The sequence below is a fragment of the Ochotona princeps genome, chromosome 3, assembly GCF_030435755.1.
Source record: "Ochotona princeps isolate mOchPri1 chromosome 3, mOchPri1.hap1, whole genome shotgun sequence".
Classification (NCBI taxonomy): domain Eukaryota; kingdom Metazoa; phylum Chordata; class Mammalia; order Lagomorpha; family Ochotonidae; genus Ochotona; species Ochotona princeps.
Window position 1 is genome coordinate 68,444,894 of NC_080834.1, and position 26,263 is coordinate 68,471,156.

At 35.9% G+C, this 26,263-nt stretch overlaps 1 protein-coding gene and 1 pseudogene across 4 annotated transcripts in view; one reads left to right on the forward strand and one right to left on the reverse strand.

The window, feature by feature from the left end:
* Positions 1 to 4,218: 4,218 nt before the first annotated feature.
* Positions 4,219 to 26,263, reverse strand: part of SENP7 (SUMO specific peptidase 7) — a 188,668-nt gene continuing 166,623 nt past the window's right edge. For all 4 annotated transcript variants that reach the window (XM_058661815.1, XM_058661817.1, XM_058661813.1 and 1 more), the window contains 11 exons: positions 25,228 to 25,490; positions 22,038 to 22,171; positions 19,960 to 20,076; positions 19,074 to 19,196; positions 12,831 to 12,923; positions 11,759 to 11,883; positions 10,464 to 10,516; positions 9,706 to 9,749; positions 9,534 to 9,602; positions 7,729 to 7,879; positions 4,219 to 5,078 (listed from right to left, as the gene is read on the reverse strand). In XM_058661815.1, the coding sequence (XP_058517798.1) occupies positions 4,941 to 5,078; positions 7,729 to 7,879; positions 9,534 to 9,602; positions 9,706 to 9,749; positions 10,464 to 10,516; positions 11,759 to 11,883; positions 12,831 to 12,923; positions 19,074 to 19,196; positions 19,960 to 20,076; positions 22,038 to 22,171; positions 25,228 to 25,490 (1,310 nt within the window). In that variant the 3' untranslated portion in view covers positions 4,219 to 4,940. The remainder of the gene's footprint in view (positions 5,079 to 7,728; positions 7,880 to 9,533; positions 9,603 to 9,705; positions 9,750 to 10,463; positions 10,517 to 11,758; positions 11,884 to 12,830; positions 12,924 to 19,073; positions 19,197 to 19,959; positions 20,077 to 22,037; positions 22,172 to 25,227; positions 25,491 to 26,263) is intronic.
* Positions 17,054 to 17,739, forward strand: LOC101530055 (calmodulin-1-like; annotated as a pseudogene).

The window sequence follows — 26,263 nt, forward strand, 5'->3', positions numbered from 1 at the left end:
AACATCAATAACCCGGCTTGAGGGCAGAGGTCAAGATCTGAGTGCCTGTGCTCAGCATCCAGGTCACCTCTGACTCCAACTTCCTGCCACGCATGGTCTCAGAAACAGCAGACAACAGCTCAAGAATCTAGGTCCCTGGAGGCCCAGCACAGTAGCTCAACTAGTAAGTCCTCCACCTCCAAGCACCAGGGTCCCATTTGGGCACCAGTTCATATCCCAGCTGCTCCACTTCTCATCCAGCTCCCTGCTTGTCACCTGGGAAAGCAGCAGAGAATGTCCCAAAGCCTGGGGACCCTGCACCCACATGGAACACCTGAAAGAGGCTCCTGGTTCCTGGCTTCTGGCTTTGGATCATCTTAACCCCAGCCACTGCAGCCATTTGCAGAGTAAATCAGTGGATGAAAGATCTTTCTGTCTCTCCTTCTCTCTGTAAGTCTGCCTTTCCAATAATTATAAATAAATTAAAAAAAACATTTTGGGTCTCTGCCACCCACATGAAGACCCAGATTGAGTTTAGGCTAGAGCTGACCAAGGTTAGTTGTTGCAGGTATTTGGAGAGTGAACTAACAGATGGAATTATCTTTATCTCTGCCCCCATCCTCACTCTGTCAACTAAATAAGAAGTAAATGCAAATTAAGGTATACAACTCTATTGTTTAAGAAATCCCTGAGCGTTAGTAACTGTATCATAAAAAATGAAGAATTTATTTAAAAAGAAAAAAAAAAGTTCATCTGGTTTGTTTCTAGATAGGCTCATCATTTTATAAATACATTTTAACTTGATAGTTTATATATTTGTACCTTTTAACTATAGCATTCTTAAAACACCAAACCAATGACACAAAGCAGTAGGCAATGACAGCAATGTTTGTGTCAAATGGAAACCAAAAAGTAAAATTAACTCCACCTAGGAAAAAAATATAGTAGGACTTACTGGAAAAGAAAACATTACAGATGGTCAAGAATGGCCTAAATGCCACTTCAGTAGACAAAGATAGGGGGTGGTTACTGGGAAGAATTAAGAGTTAGACAAGAAATTCTTGCTATCGATAATGTGGAAAAGCATACTGTTTTTCACAAATACATCCTAAACCAGGAACGGTATAAAGAGTAAACAGATTAGAAACGAAGGCTAAAGATGGAATTGAACTAGATTATAGCGTATTTTGAAAATCCTGGATTTTGAGCTATAAATCAAACTGTTTAATGACTCAGAAAATAATATTCCTTGAAATTTATATAAGGAGATTTCTTTTGGGAAACATTTTATGAACTTTGTTATAATTCAAGAGATGTCCCCAAATCATAAGGATATGAGAAAACAAACAAAACTGTGTCCTTTACAGGTAACCCATTTCTAAATCCAAATAGCTAATTTTATTCAAAAAAATGTGAGAGTTTTCTATGTGTAACTAACACACTAAATACAGGAAGTGTCTCCAATTTTTGAAGAGCTTACAATCTAAATAAAACAGTATAAAACAATATCATATCAATTAGATAGCTACATATAAATTGTTTCATGGGATTAGGAAAGAGAAAAAATTACTCTGAGCAGATGTGAAGGAGTCTACATTTGAATGGGAGTTCACAGGAAGTAGTGAATGAGCATCCTTGGAAGACAGAATGGTATGATAAGTTTTGCAGCTGTGGCAATGCAACATTCATACTCACAGGACAATCTGAAACGTGGCTTCAGGATTATTTTACAGAACACAGCAGAAAAAAAAACAGCATTGGCACAATAGTTTCAAGTATATCTTTATTTGAAAGTATGTAATGGAGTCCTGAAGGATTTCTTTCGCACTCAGAAGAGACACACGCAAGTCAGTGCTGCAGCAGGAAGTCCTATACACAGAACTTGGTCTTTCAACAGTCTGTGAGCAAAACTTCTACAGGACCAAGCTCAGTTCCAGGACACAGAAGTAGCAATCTTCACAGCATAAATGCACAATGTTACATGACTAAAGAGTAGAAGACAATGGAAAGATGAGGCTCAAACTACAAGCCTAGATCTCTCTCCTCCTGACATACAAAAAGATAAGTAGATCTAAAGAGGTAATGATCTTTTTCTGAAACCTAGTAAAGAGACTGGATATGAACTTTTGTTTAAAAAAAAAAAAAGTTTCTTTTTTCTATCCCAAGAGTTGTGTTAAAAGGAGTAAAAGGAGTATCTTCTTTACAAATGTTTTCACTGTCCTCTAACAACCCTTTCCTCATCTCCCAACTTGGTCATTTCACACACACACACACACACACACACACACACAGCTCCCCTTTGTGTTCCCAAGGAAGCCCTGAGTGTTCTAACCAAAGATTATTAAAAGAGCTCATACGCTCATAAAAAAAAAATTCAGAAATAAAGGAGAGATGGTTCTGTTTGCTGGCCCTAGCAAAATGGTTATTGGTGGTAAATGCTAACAAAATTTCCCTGAGGGCAGTCATTGCGGTGCAGTCGGTCAGGCTTCCTTGTTGGATATCCATCTCTCATACTGAAGTGCCTGAAAACAAGTCTTGCTTTTACTTCTAATTTCTTCCTGCTAATGTACCAAGGAGAGAACAGACAACAGCTCAAGTATTTGGATTTCTGCAACATGTGTGGAAGACTCAGATGGAGTTCTTGGTTGCTGGCTTTGCACTGTCCCAGTGCAGACATTATGAGCACCTGGGAAGTGAAACAGCAGTTGGAAGATTCTCTTGCTGTTTTGTCACTCTGCCTTATAGATAGATAGATAGATAGATAGATAGATAGATAGATAGATAGATAGATAATTTTTAAATCCCTGTACTGAATTAATAATCAAATAAATCACATGCTGTTTAAAACAAAAAAATGAAAAAAAACATCACTTTTGTGATATTCAAAGGGCATCATACAATGAGGAATTCATTCCTAAAAATGGCTAATAGTTCTTAAAAAAATTGCACCTCAATTTTAATGAATTGGAAGTACATTTAATAAAAATGCTGATATCCCCAAGGCATTATTTCCATATGAATTTAGGAAAAATTATTTTCAACAATCTTCAAAACATAATAAAGGGCAAAGGGATCTTTGAAAAACATACAAACAAAAAGGTTAAGAAATTACAAGATGTCATTCATACTTGCTTTCCAAAAAAGATATACAAAATAATAGTCCCTAAAAAAGCCTTCCCTGAAACCATACATATTGGGAATGAAATATATAATTATAACCACCTGATATGAAATTTCTGAGATTTAAATATATTTGTAACAATAGAAAGATGGTGACAAGATTAACAAAAGCTAAGCACTGTGCCTTAATTAACAACCTTAATTCACATAATTTTGAAATAAGATGTTCAAATTTTAGCTTTATCTTAAATCGTTGCTGCTTACTGCCTTATTAGTCTTTACAAAGTAAATTTAAGAATGTTTAAAACAGAAGATTAAAATAATGTCCCTAAAAATTTTCTCCTACTTCAAAAAATACAATATAATGTCTCCTTCAAAATATTCCTTATAACATTAGAGGGTTCTGAAGTGCTTAATCAAATACCACTATCATCACATGAATTCAGTAGAACTGTTACTTAAATATTTAATAAAAAAATTAAGCTCCATAGGTTTATGATACTTATGTGACCACAGATCTCTAAAACCTACAATGTAAAAATATAAAATAAGAGCAATATGTCTTTGTAAATGAAAACTGGGTAAACTGAGCTATAAAACTAAACATTTTATTCTAACAAGTAATACACAGGACTTTGAGAGTATATATTTTTTAATTATGGGAACTCCAATTTCAACCTATAGTTTTAAACCATATACATTATATATTCTGTGATAATGTAGAAATGAATATTTAGATAACTATTTCAAACTAAACTGAACTACATATATAATCTTTAAAAATCTTTTTGACAGGGCCCGGCATGATAGCCTAGTGGCTAAATCCTTGCCTTGTATCCGTCAGGATTCCATGTGGATGCCAGATCATATCCAAGCTGCTCCACTTCTCATCCAGCTACCTGCTTGTGGCATGAGAAAGCAGCAGAGAATGACCCAAAGCATTGGGACCCTGCACTTGAGTAGGTAAAACAGAAGAAGCTCCCGGCTCCTGGCTTCAAATTGGGCTGAGTTCCAGCCATTGTGGCCACTTGGGGAGTGAACCAGCAGACAGAAGACCTTGTTCTCTGCCTCTCCTTCTCTCTGTGGATGTGCCTTTCTAATAAAAATAAATAAGTCTTTAAAAAAAACTGACAGTTTTTTTGTTCTAATTTTCACTCTGAAAAACTGAACTAAACTCAGATTCCTACACATAACATCAAGAGAAATGGATAAGAAAAATCAGAATAGAGTAATTGCATCTAACAATTGAGAATAATAAGCTGCGCTTTGAAAGAGTGACTTTTTATCATCTTCTTAACATTATGAATGAATTTTTTACACTATACAGAAGGGATGCCGTAAATGGCATTTTCTGAAATTTTGATACTAAAATTTCTTTAAAAAAAATACACAGTATTCATACTGCATGCTTGAGCTGCAAAGAATAGAATTACAGTATGATGTGACTTGTCAACAAATCTGACAAGCATTGGGGCTGGCACCAGGAAAGAGCTATCTCCCTTCAATATCCAGTCATGTGGAAGTACAGATCACATAGTTTCATTAGCTACAAAACATTCCCACATTACATATGCCATATACTATTGCATAATCCAAGCATGTATACTCAAAAAATATCAAACATCTATGAAATTTTAATTTCTATCTAATACGCTTATCTATATCACCCCCATTCACACTCTGAATTCTCAACAATTCTAATAATATATATTTTAAATAATGTGCAATGACTTATAAAACTACTGGAAGTTATTTACTTCTCTGTGAGCTGGCTAACACAAATGCTGGTAAGCAGCTTTCCAGTAATCTTAGAGAACATGTGTCATGTTTTCACAGATTAACTAGCTACTGCTGCCCTTCTGTTGCTGTAAATGAAGTTTCAAAATGAGTTCTCGAATATCTTCTCGTTTGGTCTTTATTACATGACGAGGAAACCATTTCTCCAAATGAATTGGAAGTTCAAAGTTAACAATAGGATCCTAATGAGAAAAAAGAAAGAATGCAATCACTTAATTCAGTATAATTTCAAGTTTGTTTTCATTTCATTTTTACAGAAAATAAGAAACTTTCACCTTTTCCAAAATGTTTTATTAACATATATTTCACATATCATAGCACTCACGTAAAGCATACAACTCAGTAACTTTCAGTATATCCAGTTATGTAACAATCACAACAATCACTGTTAGGGCATTTTCATTAAATTGTACACTGCAGTTCTGATCAAAATTATTTGGTCTCTGCTCTGTCACAGAGCACATTTAAGTTTATTAACTCAAATAGAATTGGCAGTTAGAGAAGAACTCAGAAATTAAACACTATTTTTTCCATATATTACTTCTCTTAAGTTATTACAGCAAAGAGAAAGCCCCAGCAGTAAATAAGGCATCTTAAATATTCAAAATGGAAAATCATGCAAAAGTATAAGAAAAAGTTAATGGTTTCAAGAACTGCTACATTTTCCATTATGCTAAGTTTAACCAGCAAATTAAAAATTCCAACTGTACGAACATTCCTCCTCCCCATATTAAAAAAAATGCTGAAGAATGATATCTGCATATCATGCTTATAAATGCCATGAAATTATTAGGAGCCAGATGAAAGTATTTATACCTTTAAGAAGGAATTAAGAGCTCCTGAATGTAAGCCTGAAAGAATGACCGGACTAGGATTCTAGGAGCAAACCCCAATAGGATTTACCATCTTGTATCTTTATTAGAATTAATATTTGTTTCTATTAGTGTTTAGTTATAAAGCACCATAGATTTCTGTGTGGTCTGCACCATGACTATTTTTTTTAATAAATTATTTTATTTATTTGAAAGACAGAACTAGCAGTCAGAGACAAAGGACAGAAAGAAAAAGGTCTTCCATTCCCCAAATACTCCGAAAAGTCAGGGGTGGGCCAGGCTGAAGCCAGAAGGTAAGAATTCCATCCAGGACTCTCATATGGATGGCAGGGGTCCAAGGACTTGAACCAGCTCTGCTATCTTCCCAGGTATACTAGTAGAGAGCTGTGGAGCAGCCAGAATCCAAGGCAGCACTCCAAAATGGAATGACAGTGCTGCAAGCTGTGGCTTAACTCACTGCATCACAACACCAACACCCACAAGATAATTCTTTTCCAGGTCCAGCATGGCAGCAAGTGGCTAAAGCCCTCGCCTTGAATGTATCGGGATCCCATATGGGCACTGGTTCTAACCTCGGCAGCCCTGCTTCCCATCCAGCTCCCTGCTTGTGGCCTGGGAAAGCAATTGAGGACGGTCCAAAGCCTTGGGACCCTTTACCCATGTGGGAGACCTGGAGGAGGTTCCTGGCTCTTGACTTCAGATTGGCACAGCACTGGCCATTGTGGCCACTTGGGGAGTGACTCATCAGATGGAAGATCTTCCTCTCTGTCTCTCTTCCTCTCTGTGTATCTGACTTTGCAATAAAAATAGAACAAATTTTTAAAAACAAAAAAGATAATTCTTTTCCTCTAAAGAAGTTTTCTTCTTCCAGGAGTCTTACAGAGTGTTTCATTCTGTATGAGAATTATACCTTACTGTCAAAGACTGTATCAAGCACAATTATGTAACAGATTCAAAACATATATGATGTCAAATATTCTAAATACAAAATTAAATATATTTGGAAAGCAATATTACATTAAAGTATATTTGAAAAAGAGTATTAGAGAACCAGGATTGTCACAATAAGTTTTGTCATGCATAGTCCCAGTGTGGAACAAAAAAAATGTGGGGGTGGGGGGACGGGGGGAATTAACGTAACAATTATCTAATGGTTTCTTCAGTGCTTATTAAGTTTTACTATACAGACACATCCTTCACTTAAAAAAAAAAAAACCAAAAACATCATAACCTCATATTATAACTCGCAGCCTAGACAACACTTTCAAGCATTCTCTAAGCAAGTAACTGCTCAAAACCATCTTCCTCCTATAGATCCTTAACAATATTAGTAATGATTGAGTTAATGGGCTATTTATGTAAAAATAAACAGTGATTCTTTCCATTTTAAAGTTTCTTCTTTAACACTGCTACAGTTTCAATAGGCTCTTGTGAGCCAGACAACAACCAGCTTGTCACTGTCCATTAAACAGGTCTTCAAGTTTTTGAAAACTCTAGAACCACTGTGCCTCTCCTTTTTCTCTCCAGTGCTACTGGAATTCTCAAGACATACGAATTAGACCTTCTCACTGCTTTTCCACTTACTGCTTCACTCTGTTCCCTTTAAATTCTTTTTTTTCTCTCTGAGCTATAGTTTGATATTCACTATTGTGATTTCTTTAAATCTACTAATTTTGTCTTCTGTTTAATCCAGTCTGCTATTAAACCAATCCAGTACATTCTTTACTTCAGATACATCACTATATATTTTCAGTTCTAAAATGCCCAATGAATCTTTGTATTTCCTCAATTAACCCATTTCAATCGCCTTTGGTTCTATTTTTAAGTTTTTTCCCTGCCATTTTTGGCATCTGGATCATATATGATTCTGCTTTGCTTTTGCTTTTGTTTTGTTTTTCCTGCTTGGAATATTCATAACAATTTTATGCTTCTTGGTCCAGTAAATTCTGCTTGTATGATAGCAATTATGATCACAAAACTTATTTATATTGTCACATACCTTGAAAAAGCTTTCCACATATTGAAGCAAATACACTCCACAGTCACTACTATTATCCTGTTTAGGAACTTTAGGGCATAGGTCCATCATACTTGCTTTGCTGAATTCACGATGAGTTTTTCGCTTGACTTCCCACTCTACTTCTAAATACCTGAAATTAACCAATAAATAGGCATACATTTCCTTATCAGAATGCAGCACTTTCACAAAAGCAGAAAAATGTTTGCTGTCAGATATGTTATTCCCAAGCTAAATTTCCAAAGACTGAACTTTAATAGGTCAAACTATATTTTGAGACTTTATCAGTGTCACTTTAAAGAAAACAATATGATCTCCAAACTAAACACCAGATTTTAACATCTCAAGTACATAAAATAATTTATACTACAAAGTAAATTAACTGTGAGGAGTGACTCGAACATCAGCCCTGAAGACCTCCACAGTTTTCGGCTTGGTGCCATTTTAAATATCTGCTTCCCCGAGGTCTCAGCTTCTTTAAGATTGATGTGCCCTTTAGATTCAAATTTGTCCACTAATATGCTATAACTTCATGGCACCATACCTGACAGCCCTCTCTACCAACCCCCGCCCAGCTGATAGCCCCCCAGTCCTCACCCAACACGACACCTACCAAACCCCTGTGGCCCCAACAGTCTGATCCACCAAACCTTCAGGGCCCTGTGACACCCACCCCTGGTCACAAAAATTCATACTCCCATGCATGCTGCCCTTCCTCTCCTCCTCCTCCTTTTTCTTGCTCCACCTTTTCCCCTTCCTTTGGAGTCCCCTCCTGTCCATAATGCAGGCACACTATCTCTCTTTCCTAAATAAATGATACTTTGCAAGCAGTTTGTCCACATGAAAATTCTTCTTTCATGTGAGACAAGAAACAAGGTTGTTGCCATGATTCACACTGTTTAGCACCGAAACATCCTACAACATGAGGTTTCTGCTTGTGGCGTGAAACTGAAAAGAGCTTATACCAAAAAAAGCTAAGTTGAAAAGACCTAACACTAACAAATTATTTTAAAACTTTCATTGCTGGTTCTGTTGATGCTCTATAGTAAAACACTAATGTTAGCCCAGAGGGCCTGGGGGTAGGCAGAAAGCCCAGAGGTGGCACCAAAAGTTCCCACCAAGAACATCCATCCTGGCCTCATTTAAGTGGAGCCAACCAATCAGAAGACAACACATACCTTTACCTCAAACCCCATCATCACCACTACTTAAGGAATTTGTGGCTCAGCACAGGCGCAACTTCAGCAGCCCGCTACCTTCGCTACATTGCAGACCAATGAATCTTGCCTGGGAGCAGATCTTAATAAACCTGATTTTACCATAATTCTGGTTTCAGTAGTCCTATTGTTTCAGTGCAGTTTTTATCTAACAACTAACAAATAATTTTAAAAGTTTTATTGTTGGCTTTGTTGATGCATTAAATTACAAAACTGCATACACACATGTATTTGTACATGCATGTACATTTAATAACATGAACGCAAAAAAGTTCTTATGTTTTTCTGAAGTTACACGTCTGATAGTGACAAAATCTACAAAAAATCCTTTGTGAAGTTCTGCTTTTCACTCAATTATAAACATTAACTCTGAATCTACCTTTGATGTAAGCAACTGGAAACATCAATCCTTAAATAGTAACACATAATTAATTATTTTATAACTAGACTTACAGGCTTCATTTAAATATAAATTATAACTCATACAGCTTTTAAAGTTATCTTTAAAATAACTTCAATATTAGTGAAATTTTATGTAACAGATCAAAAGGTAAAAGTATTATTACTTACTCTCGTAAATTCTGAACTGTATTTTGTATAGAAGCAGCTTTCAAGGAGTCTAGTATGAGAATACATGGCCTATGTAAATCAAAAACAAAAATCAAGATGTAGATACTTGTATATAATGTATACCTAAATATATCAACAACACTATCTTGTTATTATGATACCCTGTACCTACCTTTTACACCTTTTCTTAGGTACTAACATATTCATCTTGGTAGTCTGGAAAAACAAATATTTATAACTGCAATTAAAATTAGTTTGGGTAAATTCACATTCAGTTATTTCTTAAGATGCTTCAACTTTGAAATTAAATTTCAATTTCAAATGAAAGTTCTTTCCATCCTCTGAAGTGACTTAATATTTTTCACAAATACATTGATTTATTTTCCTTTTCAAGCAAAAAAAAGTAGTTAATAACCTTATATATAGGTTACCTCCAGTAATTAGGGAACTTCAACTTGACCTAAAAAACAATCTAAAACTTCCATTCACAGTTGTCATCTTAAACAGATAAACACATTAACTAAACCTGTTTTTTGCATACATTGTCTGACTTTATGATAAGAGCAGAGCATTAATCTATATGACAATTTAAAACAAAATGAGGCGAAATATGCTTGTTATTATTATTAATTGTACTAGGTTCAAGTTCAAAAGTTACTGAAATAAGAACAAAAGCAAACCTTACAGGAGACATAGAAAAGTAGCTAACCAATATGACAATCAACAAACCACAAAGTAACAAATCTTGGAAGTTAAAACCAGTTAAATAGACACAAGAATAACTTTTCTTATTTTCCTTCTCAGCCTCAGAAAATTGCCAAAGAATCATGAGTCAGTACAGTTACTAGGCCACTGACTGCCATCACTGTCCACATACCTATACTATCCAGGTCAGTTATAATACTCATCATATCTGCAAAAAACACTTACATGAGAAACCTCTGTACTCGGCGATAGTGTTGATGTTGAATGCTGATCATTATCTAGTAAGAAATGAAGATGGGATTGTGAGTTTCTATCATATATTTGCTAGAGCTAATTAGATAACTGTAAATAAAAAATGTATGCATAGTGGTAAGTAAAGAAATTTTAAAATACTTGGAATATATTTAATTTTTAAGTGTAGTATTATGAATAAAATTTAATCAGTGGATGAAAATGATATTGTTTAGTTATTATCAAATAACAAACACCCAGAGCCAAGACCTGCAATAGCAGCTAGCTGTGCCAGTTTTCTATAAAAAGATCCAACTAAAACTTGTTAGTCAAAACACATGATTACTAATAGTTCTTCTAACTATGACCAGAGAGTTTTACATAAGTTCTTTTGTGAATCTGTGAGAGAATTAAAGAAAACTGAAAAATTATAAGTTGCTTTCTCAATTTTTCTTTCTTCCTTCCAAGGTCCTTTGTCAGTAGTAACTGTGATGGCTACTGTTAATTCTGCTTGCTGCTTAGGCTTAGAGCTGTAAGACACTTAATGTTGTTACATTTTTCTTAAAGTAGGCTTCTTTGTCTACTTAATTAAGATTTTGTATTGTAATAAAAATTATGGAAAAATTATGAATTACTATAGTCTATAAGAAATATGTTCAATTACATTTAAAAATAAGGGGAACAGATGCTTGATATAGTATCTAGCGTCTCGTGAGCCCCCTACGTTCGCATCAGAATGCCTGGAACCTAGTTTCAGCCCCACTTCCAATTCCAGATTCCTACTAAGGTACACCCTGTGAGGTGGGAGGTGCTGGCTCCAGGTTTTGGGTCCCTCCCACCCACCTGGAGATCTCAATTAGATTTTTATCTCCTGGTTTTAGCCTGACCTAACCTCACCTTTTGTGGGCATTTAGAAATGAAGCAGCAAATGGGAGATCATCATTGGTTTTTCTGCATCTCTGCCTTACAAAGATAGTCAATAAATTTTTTTAAAAAGGGTATTTCAAGCCATGCCCAAAGATCTATCACATAAATTCTTAGTCATATTAACAAAACTGTCCCATAAAGAACTACAATAAACCCTAAATAGCAGTACAACATAAGAATTCGATTTTGTCCATACATGAGACTCGTTGTCTGCTATGAAAGTTTTAGATTTATGCTTCCTTCTAGGAAGTTGAATGATAATAACTATACTACCTTGAACTTCATACTAATCTCTGTCATGATTTTACTATTGCCTTCATTATTTAAAAAAATTATAATAACATCAACACTAAAAGCATTACCTGTTGCTTTGTTGTCACACTGGGATTGCTGAGCCTGGGACTGCTGGGATACAGTTTGTGGATAATCTTCATACACAGCTTCTTCTAACCATGGAAAACAAATGACTGCAAGATACCAGTGAGACCTGTTGGGAAAGAACTGCAATTTTAATAATACGCAAAATCTACACAATGTAGGAAAATGTTCTGTAGCTACACTTGGAAAAGTGGTTATGATAATTTTTACATTAATTTTAACACCCACTGTAATATTTAACATATAGCATACATTTCAAAACTGATTAATCATCCATAGTCACCAAGGTATAAGAAACACAATTAAAGGTAAAAAGCGATTAACTATTATTTTCAAATGAGAATCTGTTTTAATAAAAGACCCATTACATTACCTTTTTTGTGTAGAGTTTATTTTTTCTTTTTTTTTTTTTTTTTTTTTTTATTTTAAATTCATTAATTACATTGTATTATGTGACACAGTTTCATAGGTACTGGGTTTGTGTAGAGTTTAAAGGGTTTGTTCCCTTAAATACTTGAGCAATACTCCTAAATTGTGAGTCTGTGGATATGTGAGTAAATGCATGCATGTGCCTGCTATTTAGGCAATATTTTCTAGAATAAAAAAAATCATTTAACTCATTGCAGTTTTGTATTATGCGGCATTTTAATTTTTTACTCAATTTACAACATAATCATTGTTAAATCCAAACCCAGATTTTTTAACTAAGCACTCTGACAGCTGCTTTTATGGGAAAAAATGTGGTACCTTGGACTCAGGTAGGTTTTTACTGATTATTAATCTAAAAAACACCGCAAAATATTTTTGTGGGCCCACTATAATTTGTTTTTAATGTCACACTAAATTGTGTATATTTAACATAGTAGAAATGTATATAATATGTAACAATCAAATTAGGGTAACCTGCATATCCATTCCTTCAAGCATTTATTGCTTTTTGTGTTGGTAATGTCCAAACTGCTAATTTTCAATGTTCTTTAGCATAAAAGGGTAATTACAGTTAACTACAACTAATTGCATGTTCCAATCCGTTTTTAAGTAACATAGATTACTCACGATTCATTTACAGGTACAAAGATATAATCTTTATTAAAAATATTTATATGACGGGTCCATGTTCTTACTCTTTTGTGTCTTCTCTGTGCCATTCTGGAAATATGAAAGATATCCAGATAATGTCTTCAATAATTAGTTCCATACACTGAAAAATGCTGGTTTAATTTATTTAAACATCTATTAAAACATAGAAATATGTTCACTTTCAGAAAATTCCTTTTTCTTTAAAATTTCATTATCTACAAACTATAAAGAAATAGAATAAGCGTTGTAACTTATCAAATATTTTGCAAATTCTAAAACTAGCTCAGCAACTGAGTATAAACACATCTTTACTTAAATATTTTACTTAGTTCTATCTGGGCATGATATAAAAGATTATTAAACACATCTATACACATCTAAAACACATCTAAACACATCTATGTTACATCTATAAAGAGGGAAAGGTTAAAACTTATTAGAAGAGGAGGCATAAAACATTCATTGTTAAAATTCATCTCCTTAATCTCCTTTTTCTTATAAATAGGAAACTAAAAATAATCAGGTTAAAGCATATCCACTCTTCATCATCTTGTACTTCTTCAACAAGTATATATTATGTTCCTACAGAGAGATAACGAACACCAACTCTTATATTGTCCTAAAAGAATTTATATTTTTACGAAGGCAGAAAAACTACAGCATATACACATGGATATCATAAGGGATACAAAGCAACCATGATAAAGTATTTAGGATAGTCACATAGAAGATGATTGGCATACACATACACACACAAAAAGGCAGAGAGAAACACAAGACTCCCCATCTCCCTGCTTTACACAAGTAAGAGAGTTAAGGAAGAAAGATGGCAAACTAAGTTTGATTGTCAAAGGCTTTAGAAAGAAAACAGAATTCAGCAAGAACATAAGGGAAGTGGTATGTGACTTCTGGCTACTATTATGGGGACTTGGGGGCAACAATGAAAACCAACCAGCAAATTTTTTACGTACTTACATATTGAGTAATGTGGGAAATGGACATCTACACCTGATTCCAGTTCATCTAAATAATATCTAATCAAAACTCTATCCGAAAAATGTAAGGTAGGTTAGGATTTGATAAGATCTATAATGAGCTAAAAAATGTAGTAAGAATTAGGTACTTGTGAAAGATTAACTACACAAAATAATAATTATCGACATATTTATTGAATTTTCCCATTTCAGAACAACCTGACAAATAATTATTTTCAACTAGTTTATAATCTGTTAATTTGCTTTGCCATTGGAAAATTTTAAGGAGAGAATCTAGATTTCTCTGAAGTTTTAATGTTATTTTTTAGTATACAGCCCCTGATCATTCTAACCTTATTTGACTCAGAATGTATTAGATGTAGTTGGGGTGAAAATGAAATCTTCAATCCTCAAAAAAGATCTGACAGTTCTCTTGGTATATGTTAATATACATTATTATCACCATCTTTTGTTTGAGTTCCTACCATATCTCAAACACTGGAAAAAGTAATAGGCATAGGGTAGAAAATAAAACAAATGTGAATTCATTAAGCTTAAGATAAAAAAATAGAAAATATGCATATAAATAAAACGATTAGAGATCCTCTCAAAAATGAAAAAGTACCAGTTAAAGAAATCTTTGACACAATCAAGGAAAGAATTAAGAAATGAAAGAAAATGAAGAGGTAAATTGAACTGAAATACAGTGAACGAAGGGAGCGAATACTGCCAGGTGACTTCACCGTCACAGAGATCAGATTCTGCAGGGTCCCACAGGCCACGATGATGACGTTTAATCAGGCAACCCTTTCCCAACACTAGTAGTTTATTAAAAATTATTATATGTAATTACTCATCACTTGCTCCTTTGAACCTGGATTATCATTTACTGATTTCCAAGAATTCTTTGTGATAATACTAATGCTTGGAGTGGTATGTCAGCCTGTGTGAATACCAATGCTTGATCTGATGTGTGTAGGAAAATGTGTATAACACTGTGCCTATTTTCCATAGCCTAGACACGCAAGCATTTTTACTACATATATATTTTTATTACTTATATATATTTGGCTATTTAATTTAAAAACTAGTAATATGACAAAACCTTAGTTTATGGATAGGTTTGTATCTTAAGTTCATAGTACTTACACAGAATAATCTTAGAACAAAATGTGAAATTATGTTAATGATATCAACTGCCAACCTGCATACATACAAAATAGAATAGCAGGGCATAATAAATGCCAAATGTCAAGCTAACTGATAATCTGCTTTCATATACCCTTCTATAATAACTGATTATCATTGTAATTTTATTTATCTTTTAAAGATTTATTTATTTTGACTGCAAAGTCAGATATATAGAGAGAAGGAGAGACAGAGAGGAAGATCTTCCATCCAATGGTTCACTCCTCAAGTGACTGCAACGGGCCAGAGCTGAGCCAATTTGAAGCCAGGAGCCAGGAGCCTCTTCCAGGTCTCCCATACAGGTGTAGGGTCCCAAGGCTTTCGGCCATCCTCAACTGCTTTCCCAGGTCACAAGCAGGGAGCTGGATGAGAAGCGGGGCTGCCGGGATTAGAACCAGAGCCCATATGGGATCCCTGTGCATTTAAATCAAGGACTTAAGCCACTAGGCCACCTCGTCGGGCCTGTAATTTTCTTTTTAATTTATTGTGGCAAGCCTTAGCCATCAGCACAAATTCCAAATCAATAAAAGAATAAACTGGATACTTACATAAATGCATCCTACTCATTGTAAATTAGTAAATAAATGTTTATACTTTTTCATGAGTCTAATCAGAGTATGGTACAAATGGTTAGACATAAGGACACGGTGTAAAATTCCAAGTTGCAACAACCATGCAAGTTACTTTGGTCTAACAGTAATTCCATTTTCCTTTATCCTTTCCCTATTTACTATGAACCAAAAAGTACTTGGGGGCGTGGTGGCGTGGCCTAGCAGCTAAAGTCCTCGCCTTGAGCACACTAGGATCCCATGTGGGCGCCGGTTCTAATCCCAGCAGCCCCGCTTCTCATCCAGCTCCCTGCTTGTGGCCTGGGAAAGCAGTCAAGGACGGCCCAAAGTCTTGGGACTCTGCACCCGCGTGGGAGACCCGGAAGAGGTTCCTGGCTCCTGGCTTTGGATCGGCGCAGCAGCGGCCATTGCAGTCACTTGGGGAATCAATCATCGAACAGAGGATCTTCGTCTCTGTCTCTCCTCCTCTCTGTATGTCTGACTTTGTAATAAAAAATAAATAATTTTTTAAAAAGTACTTGGTCAGAAATTCACCCAATCCTTCTGTCTCTTCTTCTCTCTGTAAATCTTCTTTTCCAGTAAAAATAAATAAAGGCTTAAAATGGATCAGTGTGATGGCTCAATCAGGTAATGCTCCACCTGTAAACACCAGCATTCCATTTGAACACCAGTTCATGTTCCACTTCCCACCTAGCTCCCTGATTTGGCCTGGGAAAGCAGTGAAGAACAGCTCAAAACCTTGGGACTCTGCACCCATGTGGGAGACCCAGAGGAAGCTCCTGGTTCCTGGCTTTGGATTGCCTCAGTTTCAACCACTGCAGTCATTTGTAGAGTCAACAAGCGGATGGAAGATCTTTCTCCCTCTGTCTTTCCTCTTTGTAAATTTGCCTTTCCAACAAAAATAAATATTTTAAAAAAGAAATTCAGTCAAATTATGCAAATATTCTATTTTGTGTGATTTGCTATCTTAATTAAATATTATTATTTAATTAATACTAAATATTAGTATGCTGATGAGGTTACAGACAGAAAAAGTCTTCCATATATCTATAAAAGATGGAAAGCAATGCAAGGAGGGTCCATCAGCGTGGCCTAGTGGTTAAAGTCCTCGCCTTGAATGCACCAGGATCCCATATGGGCGCCAGTTCTAATCCCGGCAGCTCCACTTCCCATCCAGCTCCTTGCCTGTGGCCTGGGAAAGCAGTTGAGGACGGCCTAGAGCCTTGGGACTCTGCAACTGTGTGGGAGACCTGCAAGAAGTTCCTGGATCCTGGCTTCAGATTGGCACAGCACTGGCAATTGCAAACACTTAGGGAGTGAATCATCAGAGGGAAGATCTTCCTCTCTGTCTCTCCTCCTCTCTGTATATCTGACTTTGCAATAAAAATAAATCTTTTAAAAAAGAAAAAAAGAAAGTAATGCAAGGAAATGGCTACTGAGGTGACAGGAAAAAATTTTAAAAAATTAGTCCAAGTGAGGCGAACGAGCTGAGTGGTTGTGTGGACGCGGCTCTGGGACCGGTAGCACTTGCAGCATGGATGACCAACTGACTGAAAAGCAGACTGCAGAATTCAAAGAAGCTCTTTCACTATTTGACAAGGATGATGATGGAACCATAACAACAAAGGAGTTGGGAAGTGTGATGAGGTCTCTTGGGCAGAATCCCACAGAAACAGAGCTGCAGGACATGATTAATGAAGTAGATCCCGATGATCATGGCACAATTGACTTCCCTGAATTTCTGACAATGATGGCAAGAAAAATGAAAGATACAGACAGTGAAGAAGAAATTAGAGAAGCATTCCATGTGTTTGATAAGGATGGCAAACTTGGGAAAGAAGTTGACAGATGAAGAGGCTGATGAAATGATCAGGGAAACAGATATCGATGGTGATGGTCAAGTAAACTATGAAGAGTTTGTACAAATGATGACAGCAAAGTGAAGATGTTGTACAGAATGTGTCAAATATCTTATACAAAATTATTTGCCTTTTCTTTCTTTGTAACTTATCTGTAAAAGGTTTCCCCTACTGTCAAAAAAAAAAAGGTATGCATGTATAGTAATGAGGACTTCATCCCTCCACGTTTTCTTCCCTTATCTTATTGTCATTGTCCTGAAAACTTATTTTAGAAACTGATCAAGTAACATGCTGCATGTGGCTCACTCTGGATATATCTAACCCTTGTGCAAATCTAAACTTAGATGGAGTTGGTCAAATGAGGGAACATCTGGGTTATGCTTTTTTTAAGCAGTTTTCTCTAGGAACTGTCAGCATGCTGTTGTTGAAGTGTGGAGTTATAACTCTGTGTGGACTACGGACAGTCAACAATGTGTACTTAAAAACTGCACTACTGCATAACAGGTGTATAATCCAGGTACTCATACACTATTTTTTGTACTGCTGGTCCTTTATCAGAAACATTTTCTTATAATGTTACTTGCTTTTTAAACTTTGTTTAGCCGCTTAAAGAAAATCTGCTTATGGCACAATTTGCCTCAAGTCCATTCCAAGTTGTATAATTGTTTTCCAATAAAAAAATTACAATTTGCCAAAAAAAAAAAAAAAGAAACAGAAAAGGAGACAGTGAAGCAACCAGAGATTAGCCCATCAGAAACTGCTATCCTGACCCAGACCATCTCTATGGATCCCACACCTCTAGGGGCCCCTTACCCAAACGACGTCCCAGTCCAGCAGGAAGCAGCCAGAAGACATCGTCGCCCCTTACCCCTACAGAAGTAGGATGTGGGATTTCAAGAGGGGGGGTCTGAGCCCATCCAGGCCTGCTGAGGTCTTGGCCACACCTTCAGGTGGGCGGTACCAGCATTGCCCACCCATTTTCTAATTAATTAAGAGACCACCAATGGGGAACATCTTACCTGTAGGTTCCCCGCCCAACAAGGAGGGGTCAAGGGAGGCTTAAAATCCCAAGACCCTTCCTCAAATCTGTGGTGTCTCTCTCCCTCCCCTTTCGAGAGGCACCCCACCTCCCGGATTTTCGGAGATGCTTCCTCTTCCCTCCCTTCCCTGCTCACCTGGTCCCTTCGCAAATAAACTTTTCTGTCTGCAACAGAAAAAAAAAAAAAGAAAAGAAAAAGAAACTGCTATCCCTCTAAATGGAAGGAAGAAGTATCTCCAGGCAGATGAAAGCTGGAGTTCTAGCATATCAGACATGGACCAACAGGAGAAATCGGGCCACTGCCAGAATCACTGCCCAATACAAAGACAGGAGGGAGAAATAGCCTGACTGCTTGCTTCCTTGCCCTCTAATTCCCAGTGTCCTCCTTAGCTCATGTAACTGAAAATGCAGGTGACAGGCTCCCTGCCGCAGGAAGCAGAACCATGAAAGACAGGGAAACGGTTCTCATGGCAAACAGGTCCATGACCCATGCAATTGGTAAAACTGTCCAGAGCAGAAAATACTGTTAAAAAGCCATCAAAATAGTACGTTTTCTCTTAAAACATCAATATGTTAGAGGATTCACTTACGAAAGATTTGGATTATCTTCTGTTGAACTATTTTCCTTTCTCGTCAAGCATTTATAGAAAAAGCTACTAAAGATATGACTTCGTTCAACAAGTTCATCTGATGCTTTCTCCAATATAAGATACCTGCAAGTAGCAATCCCACAGAAGTCAATTAATTTTAGATTTTACCTGATCTTTCCTCAATTATCTTACACATTCTGGAAATTCTCATTTTCATATCCAACACGTTCAACACAATCTTACAGATTCTTCTGATTCAAACCTTTCCCTTTGCTCTTTAGCTACCTCACTTTCTATCAAGACTATTTTAAACAGAAAATGCTCTCTAGCTCATTTGGTAGGTTAATAAATATTTACCAAATACCTAACACAAACCAAGCATTGATCTTGATAAAGCTTATAAACCAGAGGAGTGAGAATGGAAGGAAATATTTATCAAATAACCTCATAATTAAATGCAAAAGCAGGGGTCAGCATTGTGTGGTGTAGCAGGAATGATTGTGTGATGCTGACATCCTACAACGGTGCAGGTTTCAGATTCAATTGCTACTTCGCTTAGGAAAGGAGTGGAGACAGTCTAACTTCTTGAGCTCCTATATTCAAACAGCAAATCTGAAACAAGCTCTGGGCTCCTGACTTCAGCCCGGCACCACCATTTGGGAAGAAAACAAATACTTGAAAGATGGGGGGTGTGTGTGTGTGTGCGCGTGTGCACATGCAACTCTCATATCAAATAAATAATCTATTTTTAAAAAGCAAATATGGCTAAAGTCTTTGCCTTGCATGTGCCAGGATCCCATATGGTTGCCAGTTTGTACTCCAACTTCTCAACTTCTAGGAAGTAAAACTACCAAATAATGTCAGGATCAGTTAGCATTATACTTACTTAAGGTAAAAATCAATGATTACATCATTAAGAAATTCTCCTTCTTCCAAACACTCCAGATCTTCACTAGTTACTCCTAATCCCCCCTTGGTAGGTGGTGGAGGATAAACAATCAACCTTAAAGAGAAAAGTAAACTTACAACAGACTGGTTCTGACAATTCAATATCTAAGAGATATCTTAAATGAAACAGTAACTACACAGTAGTATCGTATAACTAAAATATGCAGAATAAAAATCACCTGACAAAACACAAGCAATTATGCTTTCTAATAATTTTCACAAGCTAGTACTGACACTCTCATTGAATATTATCTTTTGCTTTCTAATCCTTCCCTTGTGGACTAACCTCAATAGAATAATATTTCAATATCAATCTGTATTATTTATCTACTCAGATTTCAATCACACAATCAGTTTACCTAAGGATATCTCACTTCTGCACAATTTTTACCTTTTAACAGTTTGCTTAACAAACTGATGTAAAAAGCAGATTTTTCTATGTTGTACTTTCCAACTCTATTTTGAACCCTCAAGATTAGTTGTTTTACATTCAGAAATGCTAGCACAAGGTGGTTATTTGGCACATCTATTAAGACATTGGTTGATGGTCCAAAATGATGCCTCAATTAGCTAAATCCTCCCCTTGCAAGTGCCAGGATTTCATTTGGATACTAGTTGATGTTCCAGCTGCTCCAATTTCTATCCAGCTCCCTGCTTGTGATCTTGGAAGGCAGTAGAATACCCTGCACCCACGGGTGAGACCAGGAAGAGGCTCCTGGTTTCAGATTGGCTCAGCTCTGGCCATTGCAGCCGCTTGGGGAGTGAACCAGAGGACAGAAGATATTCCTCTCTGTCTCTCCTCCTCTCTGTACATTGACTCTCTAATAAAAATAAATAAAATCTTTTTTTAAAGATTTCTAAAATAAAAAATCAGCAGACAAAAAAACATGCTTTCTTCTTGGTGACTAGTTATACTACATCAGTTATATACTAGTTATATATGGTCACTGGGGAGGCAAGTTTCCCATAAGAAAGTATTTACAATGTAAAACTTAAAAGAACAAAATGGAATTCAAAAATTAAATCACAACCAGAAAATAGTATAGTATAGATGAGTAGTGTTTGATGAACAAATGCAGTCAATAACAAAGTTATAATAGATACTACTCCCAGCAGAAAGTTTGGGGACCTCAAGAGTCTTCCAGAAAAACAGAATGCTCTCCAATCTGTTGGTTCAATTGGCAAATATCACCACAGCTGGGGGCAGGAGGAGGAGGAGAGGAAGACCGAAGGCAAGGTCAAGGAAATCATTTCCCCCTCCCAAAGTGGATGGCAGGAACCCCATTACTTGAACCATCATTCCTGCTTCTCACAATCCACAGCAGCAATCAGCAGGAAACTGACTCAAGAGCCAAGCTAGGAGTTGAACCCTGGGCTTTTGATTGGGGATGTGGGTGCTCCAACTGATGTCTTAAACACTTAGGCCAAATGGCCAATCTTGAAAATCAAGAAAATTAAAGGCAAAAATATAGTACTTTCTATCGCATTGGTTTTTATTTTCTTGTACTAAATTTCTACTACTTTTTAGAGACAATGACAAGTAGGTACAGAAATAAGCTCCAATATATAGATTCTGCCTTACCTTCATGAAAAACATAAAAGAAAATATGAAAAGCAACTTCTAAAAAGGACCTTGTGAAAAACTGAAAACACCTTAAACCAGGTATACTTTAGTAAACAGTTTCATTTTTAGTATCAGATATCAAATTTGGAATAGGATCCTAAAACCAGACACTGCCACTCAAATACTTTCACAAGTGCTTTGTTCACACTAAACATGGTATTTTTGCTTCCATTTCTGACTTTGTGACATAAAATTACATGAAATAGTACCTACTGCTTTTTAAATAAATTCCTTAGCTTATCAATTAAAAACATGATTTCTGTTACAAACCATTAGCATGAAGCTAAACCCACAACCAAGAAGGTAACCACAAAGCAGCAATTTAAGTAAAAAAAAAAAAAAAAAAAAAACTATGTCCACCTAATGAAAACAGGATATGACACGGTACCCACTTCTGAACGGGTCCAGTTGGTCTGACTTCTCGCCATTCTTCATCTGGATTAGAGGTGATAGAGAGTGAGTAGCAACCACTACTTTGCTTGTGCAGGACGGTATAGGTAGGTTTGCCTGCATCCACATTTGTGGACTGAGAAAAACAGCAAAGGAAAAGATCTCCTTGTAAATATATGAATACAAACATACCAAACTTCAAAAGGACAAAATTAAAACACAGACATGCGGGAGAGGTCTGTGTTAGCAATATGTAAATGGATACATGTATGTACACAAACACATTTTCATAATTCTTATAAAGACATCACCAACTAAAACAGAGTACTTTTCCCTGTTCTGCAGGGAATACATTACAAGACCCCAAAGGATGCCTAAAACCACAGATAGCATCAAATCATATAACTGAATGCCTTTTCTTTCTTTCTTTTTTTTTTTTTTTAAAGCACCATTTTTTTTTTATTTATTTTATTTTATTTTTTTTTTATTACAAAGTCAGATATACTGAGAGGAGGAGAGATAGAGAGGAAGTGGAGCTGCCAGGATTAGAACCAGCAGCCATATGGGATCAAGGCGAGGACCTTAGCCACTAGGCCACGCTGCCAAGCCCTGAATGCCTTTTCCATACTAATTTAGCACTTCATATGGACTATGGCAGAGGCTCTTTAATTTGACATGTGACAGCAAAAATTGGTACAAATTTCTCCTTCCTTATTCATAATTTCAGATAGAAGATTCTTACTGTAGGTCTCAGAAACGCTAAAACATTATTTACATTTCCTTAATAACTCAAGAACTTCCACCTTCTCACTGAAGGAAGCATGTTATAGCTTTCCTCCAGCATATCCAAATTGCCAATATTATCCCTCTAGCACTTTGGGACAGTTATATAGGAAAACAAGGCTACTTGAAAACAAGCACTGCAATATAGCAAGAGAGCACTGGATAACCAAAACTACTAAGTGGCTAACACGTGGGCACTACGTACAGGGTGGACACACTAGACAAAAGAAAATTCACATTCCAGGTAGGACAGCACTGGACAACACATGATTTCATCAAACTATTCAGAAAAGCACAACATTTAAAACACAAGTTATTTATTTTTGGAATTTTCAGTTTAATGTTTTCAGATCATGGTTGACCATGATTGACTGGAACTGCAAAAAGATGGGTAAGGAGGGAATACTGTAGTGTCATGATTAAAGGATACTGTGTATAATTGGTCAAAATTTAACTTGTAATGCTATTTACAAATATGAACTCCAGAGTGAAGAATTCTACACCTTAAAATAGTCAAAACAGGTAAAAATGGTTGAAAAAATGAAATTTAAAATTGAGAAACAATTTATAATATAAATTGATTACTCACTAGAATGAAAAATATCAATTTGTATATACAATGTGACTACTGTATAAATTTTTTAATATATATTTTTATTAATTATTTTGCATTATGTGACAGTTTCATAGGCTCTGGGAATCTCCCCACCCCTCCCCTCCCCTCCCCCCTGGTGGACTCCTCCACCTTGATGTAGTATTTACTGTATAAATTTTTATGACATGCTTAGCCATAGTGAAATATTAAGCTTCATTTTATGCTAACATAGTTTTTTTGTTTGTTTGTTTGTTTGTTTGTTTTAAAGATTTATTATTATTGGAAAGCCGGATATACAGAGAGGAGGAGAGACAGAGAGGAAGATCCTCCATCCGATGTTTCACTCCCCAAGTGAGCCGCAATGGGCCGGTGCATGCCAATCCGATGCCAGGAGCTAGGAACCTCTTCCAGGTCTCCCACACAGGTGCAGGGTCCCAAAGCTTTGGGCCGTCCTCTCCTGCTTTCCCAGGCCACAAGCAGGGAGCTGGATGGGAAGTGGAGCTGTCGGGATTAGAACTGGCGCCCATATGGGATCCCGGTGTGTTCAAGGTGAGGACTTTAGCCGCTAGGCCATGCCGCCGGGCCCTGCTAACGTAGTTTCTAATGGCTTCAGAACAAATTCGTGTATATATCTGTACATGCATGCATGCATGTACATGCCATAACTATTCAGTAAACAGTTTTCTTTCTAACAGTATCTGGCAGAGATACAAGCTACACATAAATAACTCAAACAAAAGCATAATATACATATAACACATTGTTTCAAAATACTTTTAGACTTGTAGAAGTTACCAAAAAACTTAAGTTCTTTTAATCTTAATATTATACACAACTACATTACAATTATAGAAACTAAGAAATTAACATAAATATAATACCACTAACATAGAAAAGTCTCATTTAACTTGCTTTTTCATCAATACCCTCTTCTGATTCAGCAGCTTCCAATTCCTATTTAGTCTTTCATGACTTTAATACTCTGAATATCAGTCAATTATTTTGTAACTGAGTTTGTCTCACTTTTCTCACAATCAGTTGAATTCATACATTACTGTCAAGAATACCAGAGAAATGATGTGCCCTAATCAATGCACAATATAAAGGGACACACTATGTTGATAAGTCTTACTAGCAAACGTGGTAATGTTGATAATTCACTTAAGATAATGTTTGCCAGGTTTTTCCACTAAAGGGTTGCTACTTTCCTCTTTCTAAATAATAAATATTTTGAGCAAGAGACTTTGAGAGTATACAGATATCCTTGTTTCTCCTTAAATCTTGATCCATTAAACTAAGTGTCCATCAGTGGACCTTGCCTGAAACAACCATAAATACAGAGTAAGTATCCTTTATTCAAAATGTGTGGAACAAGAAGTGTTTCAGCCTTTGGAGAGCTATGGATTTTTAAATATTTTAATAGACTTCAACCCCCTAGCATCCCTCATCCAAATATCCAAACTTTGAAATGCTAGGTACTTGCACTATATTTGTGTTTATTGTGTTCTAGCACTGGTTTTATATTTTCTTTGTGTTTTCCATACTAACCAAATTCTTTTCAAAAGAACAATTGTCTTTTAACCATGATTTACTCATTCTCGCTATAACTCAATAATCTATAATAGCCTAGAATCTTGAATATTTTATTTATGAGTTATGATAACGTGCTTTTAGTTTTGATTTTGTTCGGTTTTGTCAATGGACTTATTGGGTTTCTGTGCCCTTTTGACAAAACACAACATTATGAAATCAGCCTAATATCAGTAAGAGATTTACTTACCCACCTCCTACTAACATATTAACCATATACTTACCTGGGCTACTGACTTCATCTTCATTGCTTCAGCAGCAGCAACTGATACAGAACAGGTTGAAGTACAATAATAATGAATAAAAGAACTTTCTTTTGAAGAGAGATTCTGAAACAAAGGAAGTGCCTGAACCCAAGACAATGGATAAGAAAGCTCTACTAATCCATTCGTTGTACTAATTTCTGTCATAATCTCTTTCAATTTCGATTCTTCTTTTTGTGAAATAGGGTTGTGTATCTCAAGGAAAATGAATTCACTGGATTTTGCTATGAAACAAAAACAAACACATTTTCTCAATAAAAATGTTAAGGGGCTTATAATTAAATTAATTTAATGATCAATAACAATTAGGCCAATAGATAGCCTATCAAAGTGTTTTGTATGCTAGGCAATATTTCAGACAAATTAATATCCCCAAATAAGTTACTCACAACCTAAAGCCTACACTCACATTGTTTAAACACCTGTTACACTACACTACAAACATAGACTTCACAGTGGTATTCTACATGGTTTCTCCAGTGTACAGCAGTTAGTAAGTGTTAAAAAACACTGTCAATGAATGTGTGGCTAAATGATAATTTAGCAAATATTTGTCTCTAGACTTCTTCATAGACCAAATGCATCAAAGTAATTCAATTAAAATGCCTCCTTTATTTTCTTTCATCAATCATCATGGCCATAGTCTCAAAAAAAACACTCTACACTTACAATATATATATATGATCTCAAATATAAATGACTTTGTTTTCCTCTATGTAATATGCATCAATTCATCTTTGCTACATAACCATGAATTTTCCCACTGGAGGAAATTACAACAAAACAAATAATTTTGAAAGTATAAAATTTAGTTTGCCATGTAACACTTATAATATACAAGAGAATGGGGGAAGAAGGTTAAAAAAACTAATGAGGTAAAAAACAACCTTACTAAACCGATTTACCTAATTCAAAAATAGATTTATTTAACAAGCTGAAAACTGAACAAAATTGGAAAATAATCAAGACACAAATATGAAGATATATGTTATAGGTA